We start from the raw sequence: 24779 nt of genomic DNA, 5'->3' as shown, positions 1-24779 counted from the left end.
TCAGCGGGAGCCTGCTTCCTCCTCTCTCTCTGCCTGCCTCTCTGCCTGCTTGTGATCTCTCTCTGTCAAATAAATAATAAAATAAAATCTTTAAAAAAAAAAAAAGAAAAGAAAAGAGAATTGTGGGACAATATTGAAAGGTCTAACATTTATATCACCAGAGTCCCAGGAGAGGTGTGAGAGTGTGGAGCAGAAAATATATTTGAAAAAATCAGGGCGCCTGGGTGGCTCAGTGGGTTAAAGCCTCTGCCTTCGGCTCAGGTCATGATCTCAGAGTACTGGGATCGAGCCCCACGTCGGGCTCTCTGCTCAGCAGGGAGCCTGCTTCCTCCTCTCTCTCTGCCTGCCTCTCTGCCTACTTGTGATCTCTGTCAATTAAATAAATAAAATCTTTAAAAAAAAAAAAAGAAAAAAGAAAAAAATGTCCCAGATTTGGTGAAAGACAAGATTCAGGAAGTTCAGCAAACCCCAAACAAAAGAATCTCAAAGAAATCCATGCTCAGACGCATCATAATCAAAGAGTAGAAAACCAAAGATGGATTGAAAATCTTGAGATCAGCCAGCGAAAAAGTCACGTCATCCTAAGGAGAGGAAAGACAAGCTGAACAACTAGATTTGTTATCAACAATCAGAAAGGCCAGAGGGAAGTGGCACAACATTCTTAAGAGGGCTAAAAGGAAAGACCTGTAGACCCAGAATCCTATATCCAGCAAAACACCCTTCCGGAATGAATACAAAACACAGACATTCTCAGATGAAGAAAAAATTAAAAGGATCAGTTACTGAAACTGCTCTAAAATCTAATCAGGGTGCCTGGGTGGTTCAGTGGGTTGAGCCTCTGCCTTCAGCTCGGGTCATGATCTCAGGGTCCTGGGATCGAGCCCAGCATTGGGCCTCTGCTCAGCGGGAAGCCTGCTTCCCCCTCTCTCTCTGCCTGCCTCTCTGCCTACTTGTGATCTCTGTCAAGTGAATAAATAGAATCTTTAAAAAAAATTAAATTTAATTTTAAAAATAAAAGTTAAATACATGGGAGTTCCTCAGACAGAGGAAATGGTAGGAGAGAAAGCTGGCTCTTCAGGAAGGAAGAGCAACAGCCATACTAAATATCAAAGTAAGTAACACTGATTATCAGGGGTGCCTGGGTGGCTCAGTCATTAAGCAGCTGTCTTTGGCTCAGCAAGGTCCTGGGATCTAGCCCCATATTGGGCTTTGCTCAGCAGAAAGCCTGCTTTTTCCCCTCCCACTCCCCCTGCTTGTGTTCCCGCTCTCCCTTTCTCTCTCTCCCTCTGTCAAATAAATAAAATCTTAAAAAATAAATAAATAAAAAGGATTATCAGCTTATCAGTTCTTTAAACATGTATAACAACTGAAAGCAAAAACTAAAAAACTCTCCTAAGGTTTTCAGTGTGTTTGCATGTAATACATAAGGCAACATCATAAAAAGCTAGGAGAGTAAAGGGACCTAGACGTAAAGATTCCACACTCCTCTTAGGATGGTACAATATCAACTCTAAGTAAACTGTGAAAAAGTAGGCATGTATATTGTAGAACAATCGTTAAAAAATAGATCTAGGGGCGCCTGGGTGGCTCAGTGGGTTAAGCCTCTGCCTTCGGCTCAGGTCATGATCTCAGGGTCCTGGGATCCTCTCTCTCTGCCTGCAGAGGCCCGGCATTGGGCCTCTGCTCAGCGGGAAGCCTGCTTCCCCTCCACCTCTGCCTGCCTCTCTGCCTACTTGTGATCTTTGTCAAATAAATAAATAAATAAATAAAATTTTTTAAAAATCTAAAAATGTAATAAATGAATTAAAACAGTAGACTAGTAATTATTCAAGTAATATAAAAGAAGGTAAGAAAGGAGAAAGAGAGCAACAAAAAAGAGTGGGAACAGACAGGAAACAAAACTGTAGACCCAAATCCAAATATATCAACAAATTACATTAAATGCTAATGGCTAAACCACACAAAGTAAAACATACAGATTATCTAAATGTATTATTAAAAAAGGACACACGGACAATGACATACTCTTTACCAAAAACCCACTTTAAACACAATGAAATAAATAGGCTAAAAGTAAAAAGATGAAAAAATACAAACTGCAAATTGCCAAAAATAAAGAGTAATGTTACATAATGATAAAAGATTTAATTCAGCAAAAAGATAAAATAATACTAAATGTGTATGCACCTAACGGGAGAGTTTCAAATACACAAAGCAAGAACTTTGGTATAAAGTTTGGCAGTTTCTTTCTTTCTTTTTTCTTTTTTTTTTTTTTTTTTTTGGCAGTTTCTTATAAAGTGAAATCTACATGTGTACATTACCCAGCAATCCCACTATTGGGTATTTAACCTAGAGAAATGCAAACTTATATTCACACAAAACTCTGCACACGAATGCCGAAAGCAGCTTTACTTACGAGAGCCAAAAGCTGGAAACAACCCTACGTCCTTAAAGGATGAACGACCAAAAAACCGTGGCTCACCCACACAACAGAGTAGTAATAAAAAGGAACGAACTATTGATATTACACTACTGATGAATCTCAAAGATATTGATATTGAGTGGAAGAACCCAGTCTCAAAAGGTTATATATATATATTGTCTGATTCCATTTAAATAATATTTTGGAAAGAACAATACTAGAGAGACAGAGAAGAGATCGGTGATTGGTAGGCGTTTGCAGAGAGGGGAGGGTATGACAGGAGGGAGTTTTTTGGGGTGATAGTACCACTTTGCTTCCTGATTGTGGTGAAGGTTCCACAGTTTTTTTTAAGATTATTTATTTGAGGGGCACCTGGGTGGCTCAGGGGGTTAAGCCTCTGCCTTCGGCTCAGGTCCTGATCTCAGGGTCCTGGGATCAAGCCCCACATCAGGCTCTCTGCTCAGTGGGAAGCCTGCTTCCCCCTCTCTCTCTGCCTGCCTCTCTACCTACTTGTGACCTCTCTGTCAAATAAATAAATAAAATCTTAAAAAAAAAAAAAAGATTACTTATTTGACAAAGAGAGAAAAAGAGAGAACACACAAGCAGTGAAACGGCAAGCAGAGAGAGGGAAAAGCAGGCTCCCCACTGAGCAGGGAGTCCAATGTGGCCTTGATCTCAGCCCCCAGGATCATGACCTGAGCCAAAGGCAGATGCCTGACCGAATGAGCTACCTAGGCGCCCCTCTACAAATCCATATGTTTATAAAATCTCATTGAACTATACTTTTTAATGTATGTTCATTTAAAAAATAAAATAATTTTAAATGAGGCTATTAGAAATGAAACTTTTTGTTAAATTCAACTTGTAACTATTAAAGCAGTAATTAAAAAAAAAAAGCCCAATGGATATTTCCTTTATATTCTCCACAAAAGAAAACATATTGAATTTTATTTCAGTGGTTGATGCTGAGTGAAAGCCATTCTTGGCAGAGAAGTTTATAATTTTTCCTCATGATCAAAGATATGATTGAAACTACCGTAGGGGCGCCTGGGTGGCTCAGTGGGTTAAGCCGCTGCCTTCGGCTCAGGTCATGATCTCGGAGTCCTGGGATCGAGCCCTACATCGGGCTCTCTGCTCAGCAGGGAGCCTGCTTCCCTCTCTCTCTCTCTCTGCCTGCATCTCTGTCTACTTGTAATCTCTCTCTCTGTCAAATAAATAAATAAAATCTTAAAAAAAAAAAAAAATAGAAACTACTGTAATGTAGAGCAGGTGCTGGCGATTACAGCCTATGGGTCAAATCCAACCCACTGTCAGCTTTGTAAATAAAGTTTTATTGGAACATAGGTGAACCCAATCTTTTTCACATTTCCTATGATTTCTTTCACATTCAACAGCAGAGTGGAGTTATTGTGATAGACACTATATGGTCCACAAAGCCTAAAATATTTAATATCTGGCCCTTCACAGAAAGTTTGCAGACCCCTCCTATCCAAGGATGACAAAGCACCATCACAGAGAAGGACAAATACCACAATCAGCCTGGAAAGAGAACCTGGGACCCCCCAATACCTTATCTGAGAGTGATTCCGTCACACGCTCTTCCTCTTTGATTACTAACGGACTGGACTCTTGTTTAGGCAGACCAACTTTTGATCTAGCCAAACTTAAAAATTCACTAATGGAATCTTCTTTTTTTTCTTGTTTAGATGTATCCCATCTGGATGGTTTTCTTGATTCTGAAAGGTAGGACACAGATGTAATATCAGAATTAGCAAGCAAAGGGTGCCTGGGTGGCTCAGTGGGTTAAAGCCTCTGCCTTTGGCTCAGGTCATGATCCCAGGATCCTGGGATCGAGTCCCGCATCGGGCTCTCTGCTCTGCGGGGAGCCTGCTTCCCCCTCTCTCTCTGCCTGCCTCTCTGCCTACTGTGATCTCTGTCAGGTGAATAGATGAAATCTTAAAAAAAAAAAAAAAAAAAAAAAAAAAAGAATTAGCAAGCAAAAGGAAAGCTCTCCATGATGGCTCTTTAATTTATCCCAGAACATCAGCAAACCTGTAGGTGCTGGGAAGGTGGCAGATGCTGAGACACTGCCCCGACCTCAAACAGTAGACATCTGAACTCCTACAACCTGAGCTAATGTATTCACATGAACAAGTCTCTTAATTGAGAGAGAGCTTGCACTATGTGTACCCTTAAGACTTTACTTCTGTTTTCCTGATGGGATAGGGGTTGAGAACATGGTCAGCACATGGACCCAAGGAAGCCCCACTTACTGTCGGGACCTTGGTGTTTTGGTACTTTTTCACTCGATGCTTGAGTTGTAGGCGAGGATGCTGTCTCTGGGAGCGTGAGAAAGTTGAAAACTGAGTATTTGTCACGTTTTACTCTTGGTAAGCCAACCAAAGTTGAACTGTGGGTTGAAAAGAAAACATACATACATAAATTTAATAACAACTCATGTTATGAAATAACATCTCACGTTTTTCACCACTAGCTCTTCTACCTGCTAAGAGGTCCCTGAAGGTTATTTTGCTTCTCAAAGCAGTATAAGAATTTGGTTGACTGACTTTAGGGCCAATGAGGTTTTCCCTAGTAAGAACCCTAGGTTTTTTTCTAGTAAGATCTAGAATTTAACTTTGAAAATATATTTCCAGAGTGCCTGGGTGGCTCAGTCAGTTAGGCATCTCACTCTTGATCTCAGCTCAGTTCTTGATCTTAGGGTTGTGAGTTCAAGCCCCGTACTTTAAAAAAAAAAGGAAAAGCTGCGCTGCTAAAAATATACCTAAATGTTCTGACAAAACCTCTGATCAATTTTATACGCTTTTTGGTAGTGTTTATAATCAAATAAGTATCAAAGTTTTATAAAGAATTAGCACAAGTAACCTTTTAAATGTAAACTCTATGTGCATCATTAACAAGGCAGCAAATTAGACATACCTGAGTTTTGTGTCTTCAATATAGAATAAAGTTTACTTCCTCGATGTTTACTTAATTTTTTAGTAACAAACCAACAGTAGTTAAATCTACAAAATTTGCAACTCTAAGCATTTACAAGTAAATTCCTCTAGAAAAGGGGAATTTACCTGAGTTGGTGAAAGGAAAAGAGAGCTTTAATATGGGAGAGTGAATACTGATGTAAGGGCAGATTTCCTCACTTACTCTGGATAAGGGTCAGGGACGTTAAACCTCTTACACAGAAGCTTGTCAGGGTGCCACTCAAATGTGTCTCGGGTAAGCTTCCCGAACATCTTCATTTTCACAGCCGACTGCTTGTCGTTGACATCATTCTGAGAAAACACATTTATTCTCTTTCATCAAGTGGTCACGCCATTAACCTGACTGCTCTTCCACCGAAAGTTTTCAAGCAATCTTTCAAAATTACAAAACAGCTCTTATGCTACAACGTTTTATTGCTAAACTCTATTGAAAGCTAAAAGCAGAAAATCAGTTCTTATTCTATAATGCTGTGTATATTGTGATCATTCCACTGAGGGACCTGAAATACTTGTTTTAATTTTAAAATTCAAGGGTGCCTGGGTGGCTCAGTTAGTTAAGTATCTGCCTTCAGCTCAGGTCATGATCCCTGGGTCCTGGGATCGAGCCCCGAATCAGGCTCCCTGCTTCTCCCTCTCCCACTCTCCCTGCTTGTGTTCCCCCCGCACTGTATCTCTCTCTGTCAAATAAATAAATAAAATCTTAAAAAATAATAAGATGCAATAAAATTCATCAGGTAGGGACGTGATGGCGACAGACCTCTTGGTCTCGAGGGACTTCCACCTGATCTGAATCCTCCTCCTCCTTGGCATGCGTGAACCTGGAGGATAAGGTCGAATGGGAAGACACGTAGAGTAGAGCCGCCCGAGCAAACTCATCCCGCTCGCGGCCTCGCTCCCACTCTGTCATGCTGGGGTCCAGACAACGTTCCAGGGCATCTATGGAACAAGAAACAAGAAATTGCTTCACTCTTAGGAAGAACATAGGACTCAAAGGAGAATATCTAGTGGGTCCCACTGTATCCCTACAGATTTTACCAGAAGGGACACCAATCCTTACCCTGGTTTCTGAGAGCATGGTAGGGAGCACTTGTCAGGTAATAGTGCTCTCCCCCTCATCTTGATTCTTTTGTTGAATTCTGTCTACCTCACAGAACAGAGAAAAACATCTGGGGCCTAATGCTTGTTCAATCTTCAAAGCCAGGGACTTGGTACCACTCCTAGACAGTGAAAAGTTCATCCCAAGTATCTTCCTAGGTTTTGGCAGAAAAACACTCCTTTTTCTAACCTTTTTTTTTTTTTTTTTTAATTTAACAATTAACATCAGTGGGTGGGTTCTTAGTAGGTAGTGAAGACATAACAGACCTCCATCTGCTTTTGAAAACTGATGTCTCAGGGACACCTGGGGGGCTCAGTCAGTTAAGTGTCTGCCTTTGGCTCAGGTCATGATGTCAGGATCCTGGGATCTAGCCCCATGGTGGGCTTCCTGCTCAGCAGGGAGTCTGTTCCTCTCTCTCTCTCTCTCCCTCTGCCCCTCCCCACCGCTTGTTCTCTCTCTCTCAAATAAAATCTTTAACAAAAAAAAGAAAGGAAGGAAGAAAACCGATGCCTCACATTTGCTGATGACTCTTCCTACCACTACTGTGAATGACAGCAATCCCTCTCCTCACTCTGCCCAAATTTACCCCATAGACTGGAGAGTGATTTTTTCCCCCCTCGTAAGGGTTCAACAGCCAGCTACCTTTTTAAATCAAATTTTAGACCATGATTAAGGGCTGGCTAATTAGGATTTTAAGATAAAGTGGGAGATGACCTTGTTCTCTTGGTGTGAAATGCAACACTTAGAGAAGGCAAGCATTTGCAAACAGTACACGGTCTGTGCTTCAGCATTAGCCATGGCCAAGGCGTGTTCTGTACTTAAGACAGCTATCTTTGGGACCTGAGATATGGAGAAACACAAGCTACTTGTTCTTACTTTCTAAGGTCAAGAGCCAGGGACTACAATCTTTGCACTGTCTGCAGCTGGACAAAGCCAAACACTGGCAGAGTGGGGGACGCTGCAACTTCAAATCCAGGACTCGGGCCGGAAGAGCAAGAGTGCTTCCCCCCGCCGAGAGGTGGGGGACCCAGACCTAGCACCCACCTTTCTGACCCCGTTTCATATTTACTAAAAACTCTTCATATCGTTTTTGCTTTTCTGGATCTTTTGCGAAAGGTTTGAAGTTGCTGGCTCTCGTGGAGGCTGTCCCACCACTCAGGGCCAACTGCCACGAGCAGTGTCCGACGTCTGGAGAGGAGGGCTGGGGTCTGCTGCGTGAGGCATTCTGGGCCAGACTCCTGGCCTTGAGTTGAGCTGCTTTCAGGTCAGTTGCCTGCTTCATATCTTTGATTCTCTCTTTGTCTTTTTGGGACAGAAACTCCAACACTGAAGTAGTCGAACCTAACAAAAATAGTAACAGGAAGAGAAGCGAAGTATCCTAAGACAGGTATATTGACATGTCATGGTACAGACGTGTTCAATATCACAAAGGTATGTCGCTGGCGTATTTTACACTGAGTTTCTCATCTGTATTCCTATCATCCCTGTGAACTACACAGTGATGAAGTAACAAGACTCATGTTTCACTGCAAACAAAAGTGCAAGCCAATGTGTTTATGGATGTTTATGGAGTGAGTGAGTGGTCCTAGAATGAAGGAGCTGACATCCCGGGCTCCAGATGCCAGCCCGAGCAGCCACCACCTGACAGTCCCACCTGGCACAAGCCCTGGTTCACAGCCAGCTGTCCCTGCAGTGTTCACTCCTGTCACAGCGCCCCCAGAGCACTGGCCTGGGCCGTGAGGACACCACAGACAGGGCCCCGCTGTTACTAGCTGGCGGCGTGGGCCTCAGAGAAGCCCAAACTCAACCCCGGAGGATGGCTACGAGAGGAGGACCATAAAGGAAACAGGGTGACACCACCAAAGGAACTTAGAGACAAGGGCTGGGACTGGGGTGTGAGGAATCACTAGCACGTGTGGGGGCAGGGAAAGCCGGGAAGTTCCCTCCAAAAAGATCATAGTTGTGGTGAGTTAAGTAAAAGAAAGAGCTGAAGTTTGAGGGAAGAGCAGAGGCAGAAGAGACAGTGAACGTCAAGGCCCCAGTGGCTGGCACGTCATGGTAGGTGGGATCAGATGGCAGAAAGCAGGGTCACGAGACTGCACCTCAGGGGGTTATGGGAGAGAGGGACAAGACATGGCCTGAAAAGGAGGCAGGGCTAGATCACACAGCCTTGGGCAGGGGCGGGAGGGGGGTCGGTGTCTGGATTTGTCTTTAGTGTGAGAAGGACTGGGATGTTTTAAGAGGGGCAGTGATAACGATTCAGTCCATCCCGCTGCCAGTCAGGGAAACAGACTGCAGAGAGGAAGGTTGGGAAGTGAGGAGACCAATAATGAAGCCCCACAATGGTCCAGGTGTGGGAGGATGGGCGCTCGCTCCTGGATGGAAGCAGCGGAAATGCAGACACAGTGGGGTCCCCCGCATGTTCGGGGCAGCGCTGAGAGGACTTGCTGGTGGACATGGGGTGGGGGCAGGAATTAGGATTCCGACATTCTGGTCTAAGCAGTGGGTCACTAACAATGGGAAGATCGGGGGAAGAGCAAGTCTGGAATAGGAAGTGGGGAACCACAACTTCTGCTCTGGTCTATTATATTTGAGATACCTATCAGGCTCCCAATTGCCAAGTCCAAGTTCACCTCTCAGGTGGGTCTTTCTGTGCCAACCTGCAAGAGATTCTCCATACTTGTCCGTACTTTCAGACTCACTTGCTCCTTTTTTAGGCATTCAGGAAAGAGCCACAGTACCCTTTCTTCTGAGGAAAAAAATCGCATGTTCCCAGGCTCTGTAGGGACAGGGAAGGCACCCATATCCTGGTCTGTACCACATTCCTGGCAATTATTCCCAGTCTGAAAACTGCTGAGCTTAAGACCAGGGTTGAGATCTCAAAAGCACACCCGAACTTATGTTAGAAGACAACAAGTCTCAAGAAATATGGGATATGGGGGCACTGGGGTGTCTCAGTCGGTTAAGCATCTGCCCTCAGCTCAGGTCATGATCTCAGGGTCCTGGGATTGAGCCCCGTGTCTGGCTTCCTGCTTAGCGGGGAGTCTGCTTCTCCCTCTCTCTCTGCCTGCCACTCCCCCTGCTTATGCTTGCGAGCACGCACATGTGCTCTTTCTCAAATAAATAAATTCTTTTAAAAAGTAAGGGATACGTACACTGCTATCTGTGCCATTCACAATACACAATCTCGTTCTCTCTGTGTGGGAATACTAAACCACCTAAAACCACCTAAAAGGTTGGTCATTGAGAAAACATTTTGATTTTGGTAACTCTAGTCCCTATAAATGTAACGCTCTTCACCTTCTTTGTGGCACCTACCTTGAACAGGTGTTTCTCCCAGCAACTCCCCCCTCTTGGAGGCATTCAGTTGGTGCCTACTGCAGGTCCCCGGGTCAGGCACGGGCTTTCCAGCTGACTCAGACGACACCTGGAGTAAGTGGGAGTTCTCTGAGGTTGCAGCTACCACAGGTCTGAAGTAATGTACTGGTCGATAGTCTCTTGGCAATTCAGGTGGTGGGTAAGTCTTTTAAAAAAGAAAAAACAAAAAAACAAGAAACAAACCTCAGAAAAGACAGACTGTGAGATGACCATGTTTGACTTAACCAAGAAAACCGGTAACCTGTGAGTGTTGTTAAGCCTGCCCTCGCTGGCCCAGCCTCTGGCAGGGAGGCCACACTGGGCACAGCCCCTCCAGGTGTCCAGCCAACATCCATTCTGGATGTGGACGGCCACTGGGAAATGCATCTTTGTAATGGCCACACATTTCTAATGCTACCCCTGCCCACTTCTACAGAGAGATGCCAATATGCCCCTTCTGTGTGATAAAAAGGATGACAAGAGTTATAACACAACGTACTGGTTCACACACAGAACTGGCCGACTGCAAATCAGAACATAATTGAGAAAAGTATGATTCGAGACTTAGGGGAAAAAATAACAACTTTAAATAAGTTGCTTTTCAATTCAGAATTATTTTTCTAATTATGTTTCAGTTCCAAATTAGAGCTTGGGGACTTATTTTTTGATCTGAGGTAGTTTTCATTCAAAAGCTGAAATTGAAATGCATTTGAGGAATTCGGGCACTGATGAGGACAGAACAGATACATTACAAGAAAAGTATTGGGCACTTTTAAATCACTGTGCTGAAGGGTCTTCCCTGCTCCGAGTCTAACAAACGTATTTACAGACAGTCTTACACAAGCCATTTTCTAGAATTTCCAGCTACCGGAAACCCTGACCTCTGTAACCAGGGCCGCACCAAAAGCTCTCTGGCAGCGGTTCTGGGGCCCGGCTGCACACAGGGCTCCCCTGAGGGTTTAACGACACTGACGCCGCGTCCCACCTCAAGAGCTGGTGCCCAGCGGGGTCCCCAGGTGGCTGAAAGACGCAGCCGGGGTAAGCACCTGGCACCATGACAGCCCACGGAAGAGGGCTGGCATCTCTGCCAGGAGATCTCATTTCTTTATCATCTCAGCTTGGCCACCTTCTCGGAACGCGTGGACTCCCATAGCAGCCGGCGAACCCTCCGTTACGGCCGTGACACAAAAATCCAGAGGGGCTGGGCAGCAAGTGCGCAGCCTGGCTCTTAATGCCCTCCGGGGGGATTCAAAGCATTCCCCCCGCTCTGCTCAGTCTCTGCTGCTTGGCCTCTGGATGCAGAGGCTGGGCTTCTGGCCACGGTGTAGAAAACTGGCCTGTCTGTGAAAGGCTAGGTGAACAGAACCCTTCTCTGAGTCGCTCCCGCCCAAAGCACTACTCGGGCAAGCAGTGCTTCAGGAACCACCCATGCCTGTCACCCCGGTCATGAACCTGGGCCTCGCTAGTCAATTCGTGCTTCAGGCGCCCTCCCTGGGGGAAGGCTGCACTTGGGGGCCAGGAGTTGGTCCTACTGAGCCCTGGGTCAAGCGAGTACTTCTCAGCCTTTTTCCTGCTCTCCTTTTAGACACTTAAAAAAAAAAATTCTCCTTTAATGTTACTTGACATTTCTGGCAAGAACAGCGGCTTACGACGGGCCTGACGCTGCTCTGATTATGTTCTGCTCATTGTTACAACACACCATCACAGCTAAACAAATCAAAGCTGCTGTAACCCAGAATGTGGGAGCCTGCTTCCTCCTCTCTCTCTGCCTGCCTCTCTGCCTGCTTGTGATCTCTCTCTGTCAAATAAATAATAAAATAAAATCTTTAAAAAAAAAAAAAGAAAAGAAAAGAGAATTGTGGGACAATATTGAAAGGTCTAACATTTATATCACCAGAGTCCCAGGAGAGGTGTGAGAGTGTGGAGCAGAAAATATATTTGAAAAAATCAGGGCGCCTGGGTGGCTCAGTGGGTTAAAGCCTCTGCCTTCGGCTCAGGTCATGATCTCAGAGTACTGGGATCGAGCCCCACGTCGGGCTCTCTGCTCAGCAGGGAGCCTGCTTCCTCCTCTCTCTCTGCCTGCCTCTCTGCCTACTTGTGATCTCTGTCAATTAAATAAATAAAATCTTTAAAAAAAAAAAAAGAAAAAAGAAAAAAATGTCCCAGATTTGGTGAAAGACAAGATTCAGGAAGTTCAGCAAACCCCAAACAAAAGAATCTCAAAGAAATCCATGCTCAGACGCATCATAATCAAAGAGTAGAAAACCAAAGATGGATTGAAAATCTTGAGATCAGCCAGCGAAAAAGTCACGTCATCCTAAGGAGAGGAAAGACAAGCTGAACAACTAGATTTGTTATCAACAATCAGAAAGGCCAGAGGGAAGTGGCACAACATTCTTAAGAGGGCTAAAAGGAAAGACCTGTAGACCCAGAATCCTATATCCAGCAAAACACCCTTCCGGAATGAATACAAAACACAGACATTCTCAGATGAAGAAAAAATTAAAAGGATCAGTTACTGAAACTGCTCTAAAATCTAATCAGGGTGCCTGGGTGGTTCAGTGGGTTGAGCCTCTGCCTTCAGCTCGGGTCATGATCTCAGGGTCCTGGGATCGAGCCCAGCATTGGGCCTCTGCTCAGCGGGAAGCCTGCTTCCCCCTCTCTCTCTGCCTGCCTCTCTGCCTACTTGTGATCTCTGTCAAGTGAATAAATAGAATCTTTAAAAAAAATTAAATTTAATTTTAAAAATAAAAGTTAAATACATGGGAGTTCCTCAGACAGAGGAAATGGTAGGAGAGAAAGCTGGCTCTTCAGGAAGGAAGAGCAACAGCCATACTAAATATCAAAGTAAGTAACACTGATTATCAGGGGTGCCTGGGTGGCTCAGTCATTAAGCAGCTGTCTTTGGCTCAGCAAGGTCCTGGGATCTAGCCCCATATTGGGCTTTGCTCAGCAGAAAGCCTGCTTTTTCCCCTCCCACTCCCCCTGCTTGTGTTCCCGCTCTCCCTTTCTCTCTCTCCCTCTGTCAAATAAATAAAATCTTAAAAAATAAATAAATAAAAAGGATTATCAGCTTATCAGTTCTTTAAACATGTATAACAACTGAAAGCAAAAACTAAAAAACTCTCCTAAGGTTTTCAGTGTGTTTGCATGTAATACATAAGGCAACATCATAAAAAGCTAGGAGAGTAAAGGGACCTAGACGTAAAGATTCCACACTCCTCTTAGGATGGTACAATATCAACTCTAAGTAAACTGTGAAAAAGTAGGCATGTATATTGTAGAACAATCGTTAAAAAATAGATCTAGGGGCGCCTGGGTGGCTCAGTGGGTTAAGCCTCTGCCTTCGGCTCAGGTCATGATCTCAGGGTCCTGGGATCCTCTCTCTCTGCCTGCAGAGGCCCGGCATTGGGCCTCTGCTCAGCGGGAAGCCTGCTTCCCCTCCACCTCTGCCTGCCTCTCTGCCTACTTGTGATCTTTGTCAAATAAATAAATAAATAAATAAAATTTTTTAAAAATCTAAAAATGTAATAAATGAATTAAAACAGTAGACTAGTAATTATTCAAGTAATATAAAAGAAGGTAAGAAAGGAGAAAGAGAGCAACAAAAAAGAGTGGGAACAGACAGGAAACAAAACTGTAGACCCAAATCCAAATATATCAACAAATTACATTAAATGCTAATGGCTAAACCACACAAAGTAAAACATACAGATTATCTAAATGTATTATTAAAAAAGGACACACGGACAATGACATACTCTTTACCAAAAACCCACTTTAAACACAATGAAATAAATAGGCTAAAAGTAAAAAGATGAAAAAATACAAACTGCAAATTGCCAAAAATAAAGAGTAATGTTACATAATGATAAAAGATTTAATTCAGCAAAAAGATAAAATAATACTAAATGTGTATGCACCTAACGGGAGAGTTTCAAATACACAAAGCAAGAACTTTGGTATAAAGTTTGGCAGTTTCTTTCTTTCTTTTTTCTTTTTCTTTTTTTTTTTTTTGGCAGTTTCTTATAAAGTGAAATCTACATGTGTACATTACCCAGCAATCCCACTATTGGGTATTTAACCTAGAGAAATGCAAACTTATATTCACACAAAACTCTGCACACGAATGCCGAAAGCAGCTTTACTTACGAGAGCCAAAAGCTGGAAACAACCCTACGTCCTTAAAGGATGAACGACCAAAAAACCGTGGCTCACCCACACAACAGAGTAGTAATAAAAAGGAACGAACTATTGATATTACACTACTGATGAATCTCAAAGATATTGATATTGAGTGGAAGAACCCAGTCTCAAAAGGTTATATATATATATTGTCTGATTCCATTTAAATAATATTTTGGAAAGAACAATACTAGAGAGACAGAGAAGAGATCGGTGATTGGTAGGCGTTTGCAGAGAGGGGAGGGTATGACAGGAGGGAGTTTTTTGGGGTGATAGTACCACTTTGCTTCCTGATTGTGGTGAAGGTTCCACAGTTTTTTTTAAGATTATTTATTTGAGGGGCACCTGGGTGGCTCAGGGGGTTAAGCCTCTGCCTTCGGCTCAGGTCCTGATCTCAGGGTCCTGGGATCAAGCCCCACATCAGGCTCTCTGCTCAGTGGGAAGCCTGCTTCCCCCTCTCTCTCTGCCTGCCTCTCTACCTACTTGTGACCTCTCTGTCAAATAAATAAATAAAATCTTAAAAAAAAAAAAAAGATTACTTATTTGACAAAGAGAGAAAAAGAGAGAACACACAAGCAGTGAAACGGCAAGCAGAGAGAGGGAAAAGCAGGCTCCCCACTGAGCAGGGAGTCCAATGTGGCCTTGATCTCAGCCCCCAGGATCATGACCTGAGCCAAAGGCAGATGCCTGACCGAATGAGCTACCTAGGCGCCCCTCTACAAATCCATATGTTTATAAAATCTCATTGAACTATACTTTTTAATGTATGTTCATTTAAAAAATAAAATAATTTTAAATGAGGCTATTAGAAATGAAACTTTTTGTTAAATTCAACTTGTAACTATTAAAGCAGTAATTAAAAAAAAAAAGCCCAATGGATATTTCCTTTATATTCTCCACAAAAGAAAACATATTGAATTTTATTTCAGTGGTTGATGCTGAGTGAAAGCCATTCTTGGCAGAGAAGTTTATAATTTTTCCTCATGATCAAAGATATGATTGAAACTACCGTAGGGGCGCCTGGGTGGCTCAGTGGGTTAAGCCGCTGCCTTCGGCTCAGGTCATGATCTCGGAGTCCTGGGATCGAGCCCTACATCGGGCTCTCTGCTCAGCAGGGAGCCTGCTTCCCTCTCTCTCTCTCTCTGCCTGCATCTCTGTCTACTTGTAATCTCTCTCTCTGTCAAATAAATAAATAAAATCTTAAAAAAAAAAAAAAATAGAAACTACTGTAATGTAGAGCAGGTGCTGGCGATTACAGCCTATGGGTCAAATCCAACCCACTGTCAGCTTTGTAAATAAAGTTTTATTGGAACATAGGTGAACCCAATCTTTTTCACATTTCCTATGATTTCTTTCACATTCAACAGCAGAGTGGAGTTATTGTGATAGACACTATATGGTCCACAAAGCCTAAAATATTTAATATCTGGCCCTTCACAGAAAGTTTGCAGACCCCTCCTATCCAAGGATGACAAAGCACCATCACAGAGAAGGACAAATACCACAATCAGCCTGGAAAGAGAACCTGGGACCCCCCAATACCTTATCTGAGAGTGATTCCGTCACACGCTCTTCCTCTTTGATTACTAACGGACTGGACTCTTGTTTAGGCAGACCAACTTTTGATCTAGCCAAACTTAAAAATTCACTAATGGAATCTTCTTTTTTTTCTTGTTTAGATGTATCCCATCTGGATGGTTTTCTTGATTCTGAAAGGTAGGACACAGATGTAATATCAGAATTAGCAAGCAAAGGGTGCCTGGGTGGCTCAGTGGGTTAAAGCCTCTGCCTTTGGCTCAGGTCATGATCCCAGGATCCTGGGATCGAGTCCCGCATCGGGCTCTCTGCTCTGCGGGGAGCCTGCTTCCCCCTCTCTCTCTGCCTGCCTCTCTGCCTACTGTGATCTCTGTCAGGTGAATAGATGAAATCTTAAAAAAAAAAAAAAAAAAAAAAAAAAAGAATTAGCAAGCAAAAGGAAAGCTCTCCATGATGGCTCTTTAATTTATCCCAGAACATCAGCAAACCTGTAGGTGCTGGGAAGGTGGCAGATGCTGAGACACTGCCCCGACCTCAAACAGTAGACATCTGAACTCCTACAACCTGAGCTAATGTATTCACATGAACAAGTCTCTTAATTGAGAGAGAGCTTGCACTATGTGTACCCTTAAGACTTTACTTCTGTTTTCCTGATGGGATAGGGGTTGAGAACATGGTCAGCACATGGACCCAAGGAAGCCCCACTTACTGTCGGGACCTTGGTGTTTTGGTACTTTTTCACTCGATGCTTGAGTTGTAGGCGAGGATGCTGTCTCTGGGAGCGTGAGAAAGTTGAAAACTGAGTATTTGTCACGTTTTACTCTTGGTAAGCCAACCAAAGTTGAACTGTGGGTTGAAAAGAAAACATACATACATAAATTTAATAACAACTCATGTTATGAAATAACATCTCACGTTTTTCACCACTAGCTCTTCTACCTGCTAAGAGGTCCCTGAAGGTTATTTTGCTTCTCAAAGCAGTATAAGAATTTGGTTGACTGACTTTAGGGCCAATGAGGTTTTCCCTAGTAAGAACCCTAGGTTTTTTTCTAGTAAGATCTAGAATTTAACTTTGAAAATATATTTCCAGAGTGCCTGGGTGGCTCAGTCAGTTAGGCATCTCACTCTTGATCTCAGCTCAGTTCTTGATCTTAGGGTTGTGAGTTCAAGCCCCGTACTTTAAAAAAAAAAGGAAAAGCTGCGCTGCTAAAAATATACCTAAATGTTCTGACAAAACCTCTGATCAATTTTATACGCTTTTTGGTAGTGTTTATAATCAAATAAGTATCAAAGTTTTATAAAGAATTAGCACAAGTAACCTTTTAAATGTAAACTCTATGTGCATCATTAACAAGGCAGCAAATTAGACATACCTGAGTTTTGTGTCTTCAATATAGAATAAAGTTTACTTCCTCGATGTTTACTTAATTTTTTAGTAACAAACCAACAGTAGTTAAATCTACAAAATTTGCAACTCTAAGCATTTACAAGTAAATTCCTCTAGAAAAGGGGAATTTACCTGAGTTGGTGAAAGGAAAAGAGAGCTTTAATATGGGAGAGTGAATACTGATGTAAGGGCAGATTTCCTCACTTACTCTGGATAAGGGTCAGGGACGTTAAACCTCTTACACAGAAGCTTGTCAGGGTGCCACTCAAATGTGTCTCGGGTAAGCTTCCCGAACATCTTCATTTTCACAGCCGACTGCTTGTCGTTGACATCATTCTGAGAAAACACATTTATTCTCTTTCATCAAGTGGTCACGCCATTAACCTGACTGCTCTTCCACCGAAAGTTTTCAAGCAATCTTTCAAAATTACAAAACAGCTCTTATGCTACAACGTTTTATTGCTAAACTCTATTGAAAGCTAAAAGCAGAAAATCAGTTCTTATTCTATAATGCTGTGTATATTGTGATCATTCCACTGAGGGACCTGAAATACTTGTTTTAATTTTAAAATTCAAGGGTGCCTGGGTGGCTCAGTTAGTTAAGTATCTGCCTTCAGCTCAGGTCATGATCCCTGGGTCCTGGGATCGAGCCCCGAATCAGGCTCCCTGCTTCTCCCTCTCCCACTCTCCCTGCTTGTGTTCCCCCCGCACTGTATCTCTCTCTGTCAAATAAATAAATAAAATCTTAAAAAATAATAAGATGCAATAAAATTCATCAGGTAGGGACGTGATGGCGACAGACCTCTTGGTCTCGAGGGACTTCCACCTGATCTGAATCCTCCTCCTCCTTGGCATGCGTGAACCTGGAGGATAAGGTCGAATGGGAAGACACATAGAGTAGAGCCGCCCGAGCAAACTCATCCCGCTCGCGGCCTCGCTCCCACTCTGTCATGCTGGGGTCCAGACAACGTTCCAGGGCATCTATGGAACAAGAAACAAGAAATTGCTTCACTCTTAGGAAGAACATAGGACTCAAAGGAGAATATCTAGTGGGTCCCACTGTATCCCTACAGATTTTACCAGAAGGGACACCAATCCTTACCCTGGTTTCTGAGAGCATGGTAGGGAGCACTTGTCAGGTAATAGTGCTCTCCCCCTCATCTTGATTCTTTTGTTGAATTCTGTCTACCTCACAGAACAGAGAAAAACATCTGGGGCCTAATGCTTGTTCAATCTTCAAAGCCAGGGACTTGGTACCACTCCTAGACAGTGAAAAGTTCATCCCAAGTATCTTCCTAGGTTTTGGCAGAAAAACACTCCTTTTTCTAACCTTTTTTTTTTTTTTTTTTTAATTTAACAATTAACATCAGTGGGTGGGTTCTTAGTAGGTAGTGAAGACATAACAGACCTCCATCTGCTTTTGAAAACTGATGTCTCAGGGACACCTGGGGGGCTCAGTCAGTTAAGTGTCTGCCTTTGGCTCAGGTCATGATGTCAGGATCCTGGGATCTAGCCCCATGGTGGGCTTCCTGCTCAGCAGGGAGTCTGTTCCTCTCTCTCTCTCTCTCCCTCTGCCCCTCCCCACCGCTTGTTCTCTCTCTCTCAAATAAAATCTTTAACAAAAAAAAGAAAGGAAGGAAGAAAACCGATGCCTCACATTTGCTGATGACTCTTCCTACCACTACTGTGAATGACAGCAATCCCTCTCCTCACTCTGCCCAAATTTACCCCATAGACTGGAGAGTGATTTTTTCCCCCCTCGTAAGGGTTCAACAGCCAGCTACCTTTTTAAATCAAATTTTAGACCATGATTAAGGGCTGGCTAATTAGGATTTTAAGATAAAGTGGGAGATGACCTTGTTCTCTTGGTGTGAAATGCAACACTTAGAGAAGGCAAGCATTTGCAAACAGTACACGGTCTGTGCTTCAGCATTAGCCATGGCCAAGGCGTGTTCTGTACTTAAGACAGCTATCTTTGGGACCTGAGATATGGAGAAACACAAGCTACTTGTTCTTACTTTCTAAGGTCAAGAGCCAGGGACTACAATCTTTGCACTGTCTGCAGCTGGACAAAGCCAAACACTGGCAGAGTGGGGGACGCTGCAACTTCAAATCCAGGACTCGGGCCGGAAGAGCAAGAGTGCTTCCCCCCGCCGAGAGGTGGGGGACCCAGACCTAGCACCCACCTTTCTGACCCCGTTTCATATTTACTAAAAACTCTTCATATCGTTTTTGCTTTTCTGGATCTTTTGCGAAAGGTTTGAAGTTGCTGGCTCTCGTGGAGGCTGTCCCACCACTCAGGGCCAACTGCCACGAGCAGTGTCCGACGTCTGGAGAGGAGGGCTGGGGTCTGCTGCGTGAGGCATTCTGGGCCAGACTCCTGGCCTTGAGTTGAGCTGCTTTCAGGTCAGTTGCCTGCTTCATATCTTTGATTCTCTCTTTGTCTTTTTGGGACAGAAACTCCAACACTGAAGTAGTCGAACCTAACAAAAATAGTAACAGGAAGAGAAGCGAAGTATCCTAAGACAGGTATATTGACATGTCATGGTACAGACGTGTTCAATATCACAAAGGTATGTCGCTGGCGTATTTTACACTGAGTTTCTCATCTGTATTCCTATCATCCCTGTGAACTACACAGTGATGAAGTAACAAGACTCATGTTTCACTGCAAACAAAAGTGCAAGCCAATGTGTTTATGGATGTTTATGGAGTGAGTGAGTGGTCCTAGAATGAAGGAGCTGACATCCCGGGCTCCAGATGCCAGCCCGAGCAGCCACCACCTGACAGTCCCACCTGGCACAAGCCCTGGTTCACAGCCAGCTGTCCCTGCAGTGTTCACTCCTGTCACAGCGCCCCCAGAGCACTGGCCTGGGCCGTGAGGACACCACAGACAGGGCCCCGCTGTTACTAGCTGGCGGCGTGGGCCTCAGAGAAGCCCAAACTCAACCCCGGAGGATGGCTACGAGAGGAGGACCATAAAGGAAACAGGGTGACACCACCAAAGGAACTTAGAGACAAGGGCTGGGACTGGGGTGTGAGGAATCACTAGCACGTGTGGGGGCAGGGAAAGCCGGGAAGTTCCCTCCAAAAAGATCATAGTTGTGGTGAGTTAAGTAAAAGAAAGAGCTGAAGTTTGAGGGAAGAGCAGAGGCAGAAGAGACAGTGAACGTCAAGGCCCCAGTGGCTGGCACGTCATGGTAGGTGGGATCAGATGGCAGAAAGCAGGGTCACGAGACTGCACCTCAGGGGGTTATGGGAGAGAGGGACAAGACATGGCCTGAAAAGGAGGCAGGGCTAGATCACACAGCCTTGGGCAGGGGCGGGAGGGGGGTCGGTGTCTGGATTTGTCTTTAGTGTGAGAAGGACTGGGATGTTTTAAGAGGGGCAGTGATAACGATTCAGTCCATCCCGCTGCCAGTCAGGGAAACAGACTGCAGAGAGGAAGGTTGGGAAGTGAGGAGACCAATAATGAAGCCCCACAATGGTCCAGGTGTGGGAGGATGGGCGCTCGCTCCTGGATGGAAGCAGCGGAAATGCAGACACAGTGGGGTCCCCCGCATGTTCGGGGCAGCGCTGAGAGGACTTGCTGGTGGACATGGGGTGGGGGCAGGAATTAGGATTCCGACATTCTGGTCTAAGCAGTGGGTCACTAACAATGGGAAGATCGGGGGAAGAGCAAGTCTGGAATAGGAAGTGGGGAACCACAACTTCTGCTCTGGTCTATTATATTTGAGATACCTATCAGGCTCCCAATTGCCAAGTCCAAGTTCACCTCTCAGGTGGGTCTTTCTGTGCCAACCTGCAAGAGATTCTCCATACTTGTCCGTACTTTCAGACTCACTTGCTCCTTTTTTAGGCATTCAGGAAAGAGCCACAGTACCCTTTCTTCTGAGGAAAAAAATCGCATGTTCCCAGGCTCTGTAGGGACAGGGAAGGCACCCATATCCTGGTCTGTACCACATTCCTGGCAATTATTCCCAGTCTGAAAACTGCTGAGCTTAAGACCAGGGTTGAGATCTCAAAAGCACACCCGAACTTATGTTAGAAGACAACAAGTCTCAAGAAATATGGGATATGGGGGCACTGGGGTGTCTCAGTCGGTTAAGCATCTGCCCTCAGCTCAGGTCATGATCTCAGGGTCCTGGGATTGAGCCCCGTGTCTGGCTTCCTGCTTAGCGGGGAGTCTGCTTCTCCCTCTCTCTCTGCCTGCCACTCCCCCTGCTTATGCTTGCGAGCACGCACATGTGCTCTTTCTCAAATAAATAAATTCTTTTAAAAAGTAAGGGATACGTACACTGCTATCTGTGCCATTCACAATACACAATCTCGTTCTCTCTGTGTGGGAATACTAAACCACCTAAAACCACCTAAAAGGTTGGTCATTGAGAAAACATTTTGATTTTGGTAACTCTAGTCCCTATAAATGTAACGCTCTTCACCTTCTTTGTGGCACCTACCTTGAACAGGTGTTTCTCCCAGCAACTCCCCCCTCTTGGAGGCATTCAGTTGGTGCCTACTGCAGGTCCCCGGGTCAGGCACGGGCTTTCCAGCTGACTCAGACGACACCTGGAGTAAGTGGGAGTTCTCTGAGGTTGCAGCTACCACAGGTCTGAAGTAATGTACTGGTCGATAGTCTCTTGGCAATTCAGGTGGTGGGTAAGTCTTTTAAAAAAGAAAAAACAAAAAAACAAGAAACAAACCTCAGAAAAGACAGACTGTGAGATGACCATGTTTGACTTAACCAAGAAAACCGGTAACCTGTGAGTGTTGTTAAGCCTGCCCTCGCTGGCCCAGCCTCTGGCAGGGAGGCCACACTGGGCACAGCCCCTCCAGGTGTCCAGCCAACATCCATTCTGGATGTGGACGGCCACTGGGAAATGCATCTTTGTAATGGCCACACATTTCTAATGCTACCCCTGCCCACTTCTACAGAGAGATGCCAATATGCCCCTTCTGTGTGATAAAAAGGATGACAAGAGTTATAACACAACGTACTGGTTCACACACAGAACTGGCCGACTGCAAATCAGAACATAATTGAGAAAAGTATGATTCGAGACTTAGGGGAAAAAATAACAACTTTAAATAAGTTGCTTTTCAATTCAGAATTATTTTTCTAATTATGTTTCAGTTCCAAATTAGAGCTTGGGGACTTATTTTTTGATCTGAGGTAGTTTTCATTCAAAAGCTGAAATTGAAATGCATTTGAGGAATTCGGGCACTGATGAGGACAGAACAGATACATTACAAGAAAAGTATTGGGCACTTTTAAATCACTGTGCTGAAGGGTCTTCCCTGCTCCGAGTCTAACAAACGTATTTACAGACAGTCTTACACAAGCCATTTTCTAGAATTTCCAGCTACCGGAAACCCTGACCTCTGTAACCAGGGCCGCACCAAAAGCTCTCTGGCAGCGGTTCTGGGGCCCGGCTGCACACAGGGCTCCCCTGAGGGTTTAACGACACTGACGCCGCGTCCCACCTCAAGAGCTGGTGCCCAGCGGGGTCCCCAGGTGGCTGAAAGACGCAGCCGGGGTAAGCACCTGGCACCATGACAGCCCACGGAAGAGGGCTGGCATCTCTGCCAGGAGATCTCATTTCTTTATCATCTCAGCTTGGCCACCTTCTCGGAACGCGTGGACTCCCATAGCAGCCGGCGAACCCTCCGTTACGGCCGTGACACAAAAATCCAGAGGGGCTGGGCAGCAAGTGCGCAGCCTGGCTCTTAATGCCCTCCGGGGGGATTCAAAGCATTCCCCCCGCTCTGCTCAGTCTCTGCTGCTTGGCCTCTGGATGCAGAGGCTGGGCTTCTGGCCACGGTGTAGAAAACTGGCCTGTCTGTGAAAGGCTAGGTGAACAGAACCCTTCTCTGAGTCGCTCCCGCCCAAAGCACTACTCGGGCAAGCAGTGCTTCAGGAACCACCCATGCCTGTCACCCCGGTCATGAACCTGGGCCTCGCTAGTCAATTCGTGCTTCAGGCGCCCTCCCTGGGGGAAGGCTGCACTTGGGGGCCAGGAGTTGGTCCTACTGAGCCCTGGGTCAAGCGAGTACTTCTCAGCCTTTTTCCTGCTCTCCTTTTAGACACTTAAAAAAAAAAATTCTCCTTTAATGTTACTTGACATTTCTGGCAAGAACAGCGGCTTACGACGGGCCTGACGCTGCTCTGATTATGTTCTGCTCATTGTTACAACACACCATCACAGCTAAACAAATCAAAGCTGCTGTAACCCAGAATGTGGTTCTTTCTTTCTTTCTTTCTTTCTTTCTTTCTTTCTTTCTTTCTTTCTTTCTTTATTTATTTATTTGACAGAGATCACAACTAGGCAGAGAGGCAGACAGAGAGAGAGAGAGAGAGAGAGAGAAGCAGGCTCTTGGCTGAGCAGAGAGCCCGATGCGGGACTCGATCCCAGGACCCCGAGATCATGACCTGAGCCGAAGGCAGCGGCTTAACCCACTGAGCCACCCAGGCGCCCCCAGAATGTGGTTCTTGAAGCTGCGCTACCCCTGGTCTCCCCTGTACTGAAGAACCACAGGCCAAGTCACAGGGGTACTAAACAAATGTTTGCTGAATTCAGAAACAAAGAGCAAATTAAAGTATGGAACCATCTAAAACGGGCTGCTAGGGGTGCCTGCGTGGCTCAGTCATTAAGCGTCTGCCTTCGGCTCCGGTCATAATCCTGGGGTACTGAGATCGAGCTTTGGGCTCCCTGCTCGGTGGGAATCCTGCTTCTCCCTCTCCCACTTTCCCTGCTTGTATTCCCTCTCGCTGTCTCTCTCTGTCAAATAAATAACATCTTTTAAAAAAATTAAAAATTAAAAAATGAAATGGGAAGCCAACAAGGCAAATGGCCAGGAGCCCCACCTGAGCCACCAGCACCCATCACCCCATGATGCCTGCCCGTGAGCACGGGGCTCCCGTGCGCAGGGAGAGTACTACTCGGCCTAAGCTGTACAACGATCTCACAAAACAGGACTCTCTGGAAACGTGTGAGGAGCTCTCCATAGGGCTTGACCTGCAGGCACGTGGCCTCTCTCCCTTCTGTTTGCCTAGACAAGGAGTCCAGGGAACCCTGTCCACACTAGCCAACACTCTTCATGGCATTCAGGAGGAGGCAGGATGGGGGCGTTTGATGACTTCTTGAAATTTTCTACGTTTCCTTAAGTTACACTGCCCTTGGAATTATATCAATTCCATTTTCCCCTCCCCCCCAGTTTGTAATGTAATTCTTTTTTTAATGGAAATATAACCACTTACTTGGAGCTTGGATTCAAAAACTAGCAACTTAAAAAAATAAAAGATCAGCAATTAGATAATTTGGATGCAATGTGATTACTGACTGACATTTCTTATGCAGAATATGTTTACCTAGATACCTGGGCAATCACTAGTAATTATATTATTGCTTTTTAAAAACAGAATTTATTTATTCTTCAATCGTTAATACAATAGCTCAGATTACATAGCAGCAAATGTTTTAAGAACTAAACCAGTAAAATAAAGAAATAAATAAAGTTTTCCTTACTTTCTTGGAAGATAAAGGTTTAGAAGCCAAGGAAAATCCATCCAAAATTTTGCCAATGTATCGAAGATCTTTCTCTGATTCTACAAAATGATGTCATTGATTAATTTCAGAAACAGAGAAGATTACAGTAAGACAAAAGACGTCAGTTTTTTATCTCCAAGAACACAAATACTATGAGTCACACATGATTAACTCGCAGAGATAAAAGTCAAGGGGAGAGAAGAATGGTACGTCAAGCCCTCACACCTCTGTTGACTCAGTGACTGGCAATCTG

The 24779-nt window shown here is 44.6% G+C and overlaps 1 protein-coding gene across 2 annotated transcripts in view; it reads right to left on the bottom strand.

Moving 5' to 3' along the window:
- Positions 1-24779, bottom strand: part of LOC111161591 (G-patch domain containing 1) — a 57249-nt gene that overhangs the window by 13646 nt on the left and 18824 nt on the right. The window contains exons 9-15 of one of the 2 annotated variants that reach the window (XM_022525345.1): positions 24506-24585; positions 21440-21644; positions 19166-19462; positions 6176-6354; positions 5582-5709; positions 4696-4832; positions 3992-4158 (exon numbers count right to left, since the gene is read on the bottom strand). In XM_022525345.1, the coding sequence (XP_022381053.1) occupies positions 3992-4158; positions 4696-4832; positions 5582-5709; positions 6176-6354; positions 19166-19462; positions 21440-21644; positions 24506-24585 (1193 nt within the window). Of the gene's footprint in view, positions 1-3991; positions 4159-4695; positions 4833-5581; positions 5710-6175; positions 6355-15598; positions 15766-16301; positions 16439-17187; positions 17316-17781; positions 17961-19165; positions 19463-21439; positions 21645-24505; positions 24586-24779 lie in introns of both variants that reach the window. The other variant, XM_022525346.1, reaches the window with a different exon arrangement.

Source organism: Enhydra lutris, unplaced genomic scaffold (genome assembly GCF_002288905.1).
Source record: "Enhydra lutris kenyoni isolate GAN:26980312 unplaced genomic scaffold, ASM228890v2 scaffoldscaffold85, whole genome shotgun sequence".
Classification (NCBI taxonomy): Eukaryota; Metazoa; Chordata; class Mammalia; order Carnivora; family Mustelidae; genus Enhydra; species Enhydra lutris.
Note: the sequence above shows the minus strand (reverse complement) of the source record. Positions and strands in the feature narration are given on the sequence as shown.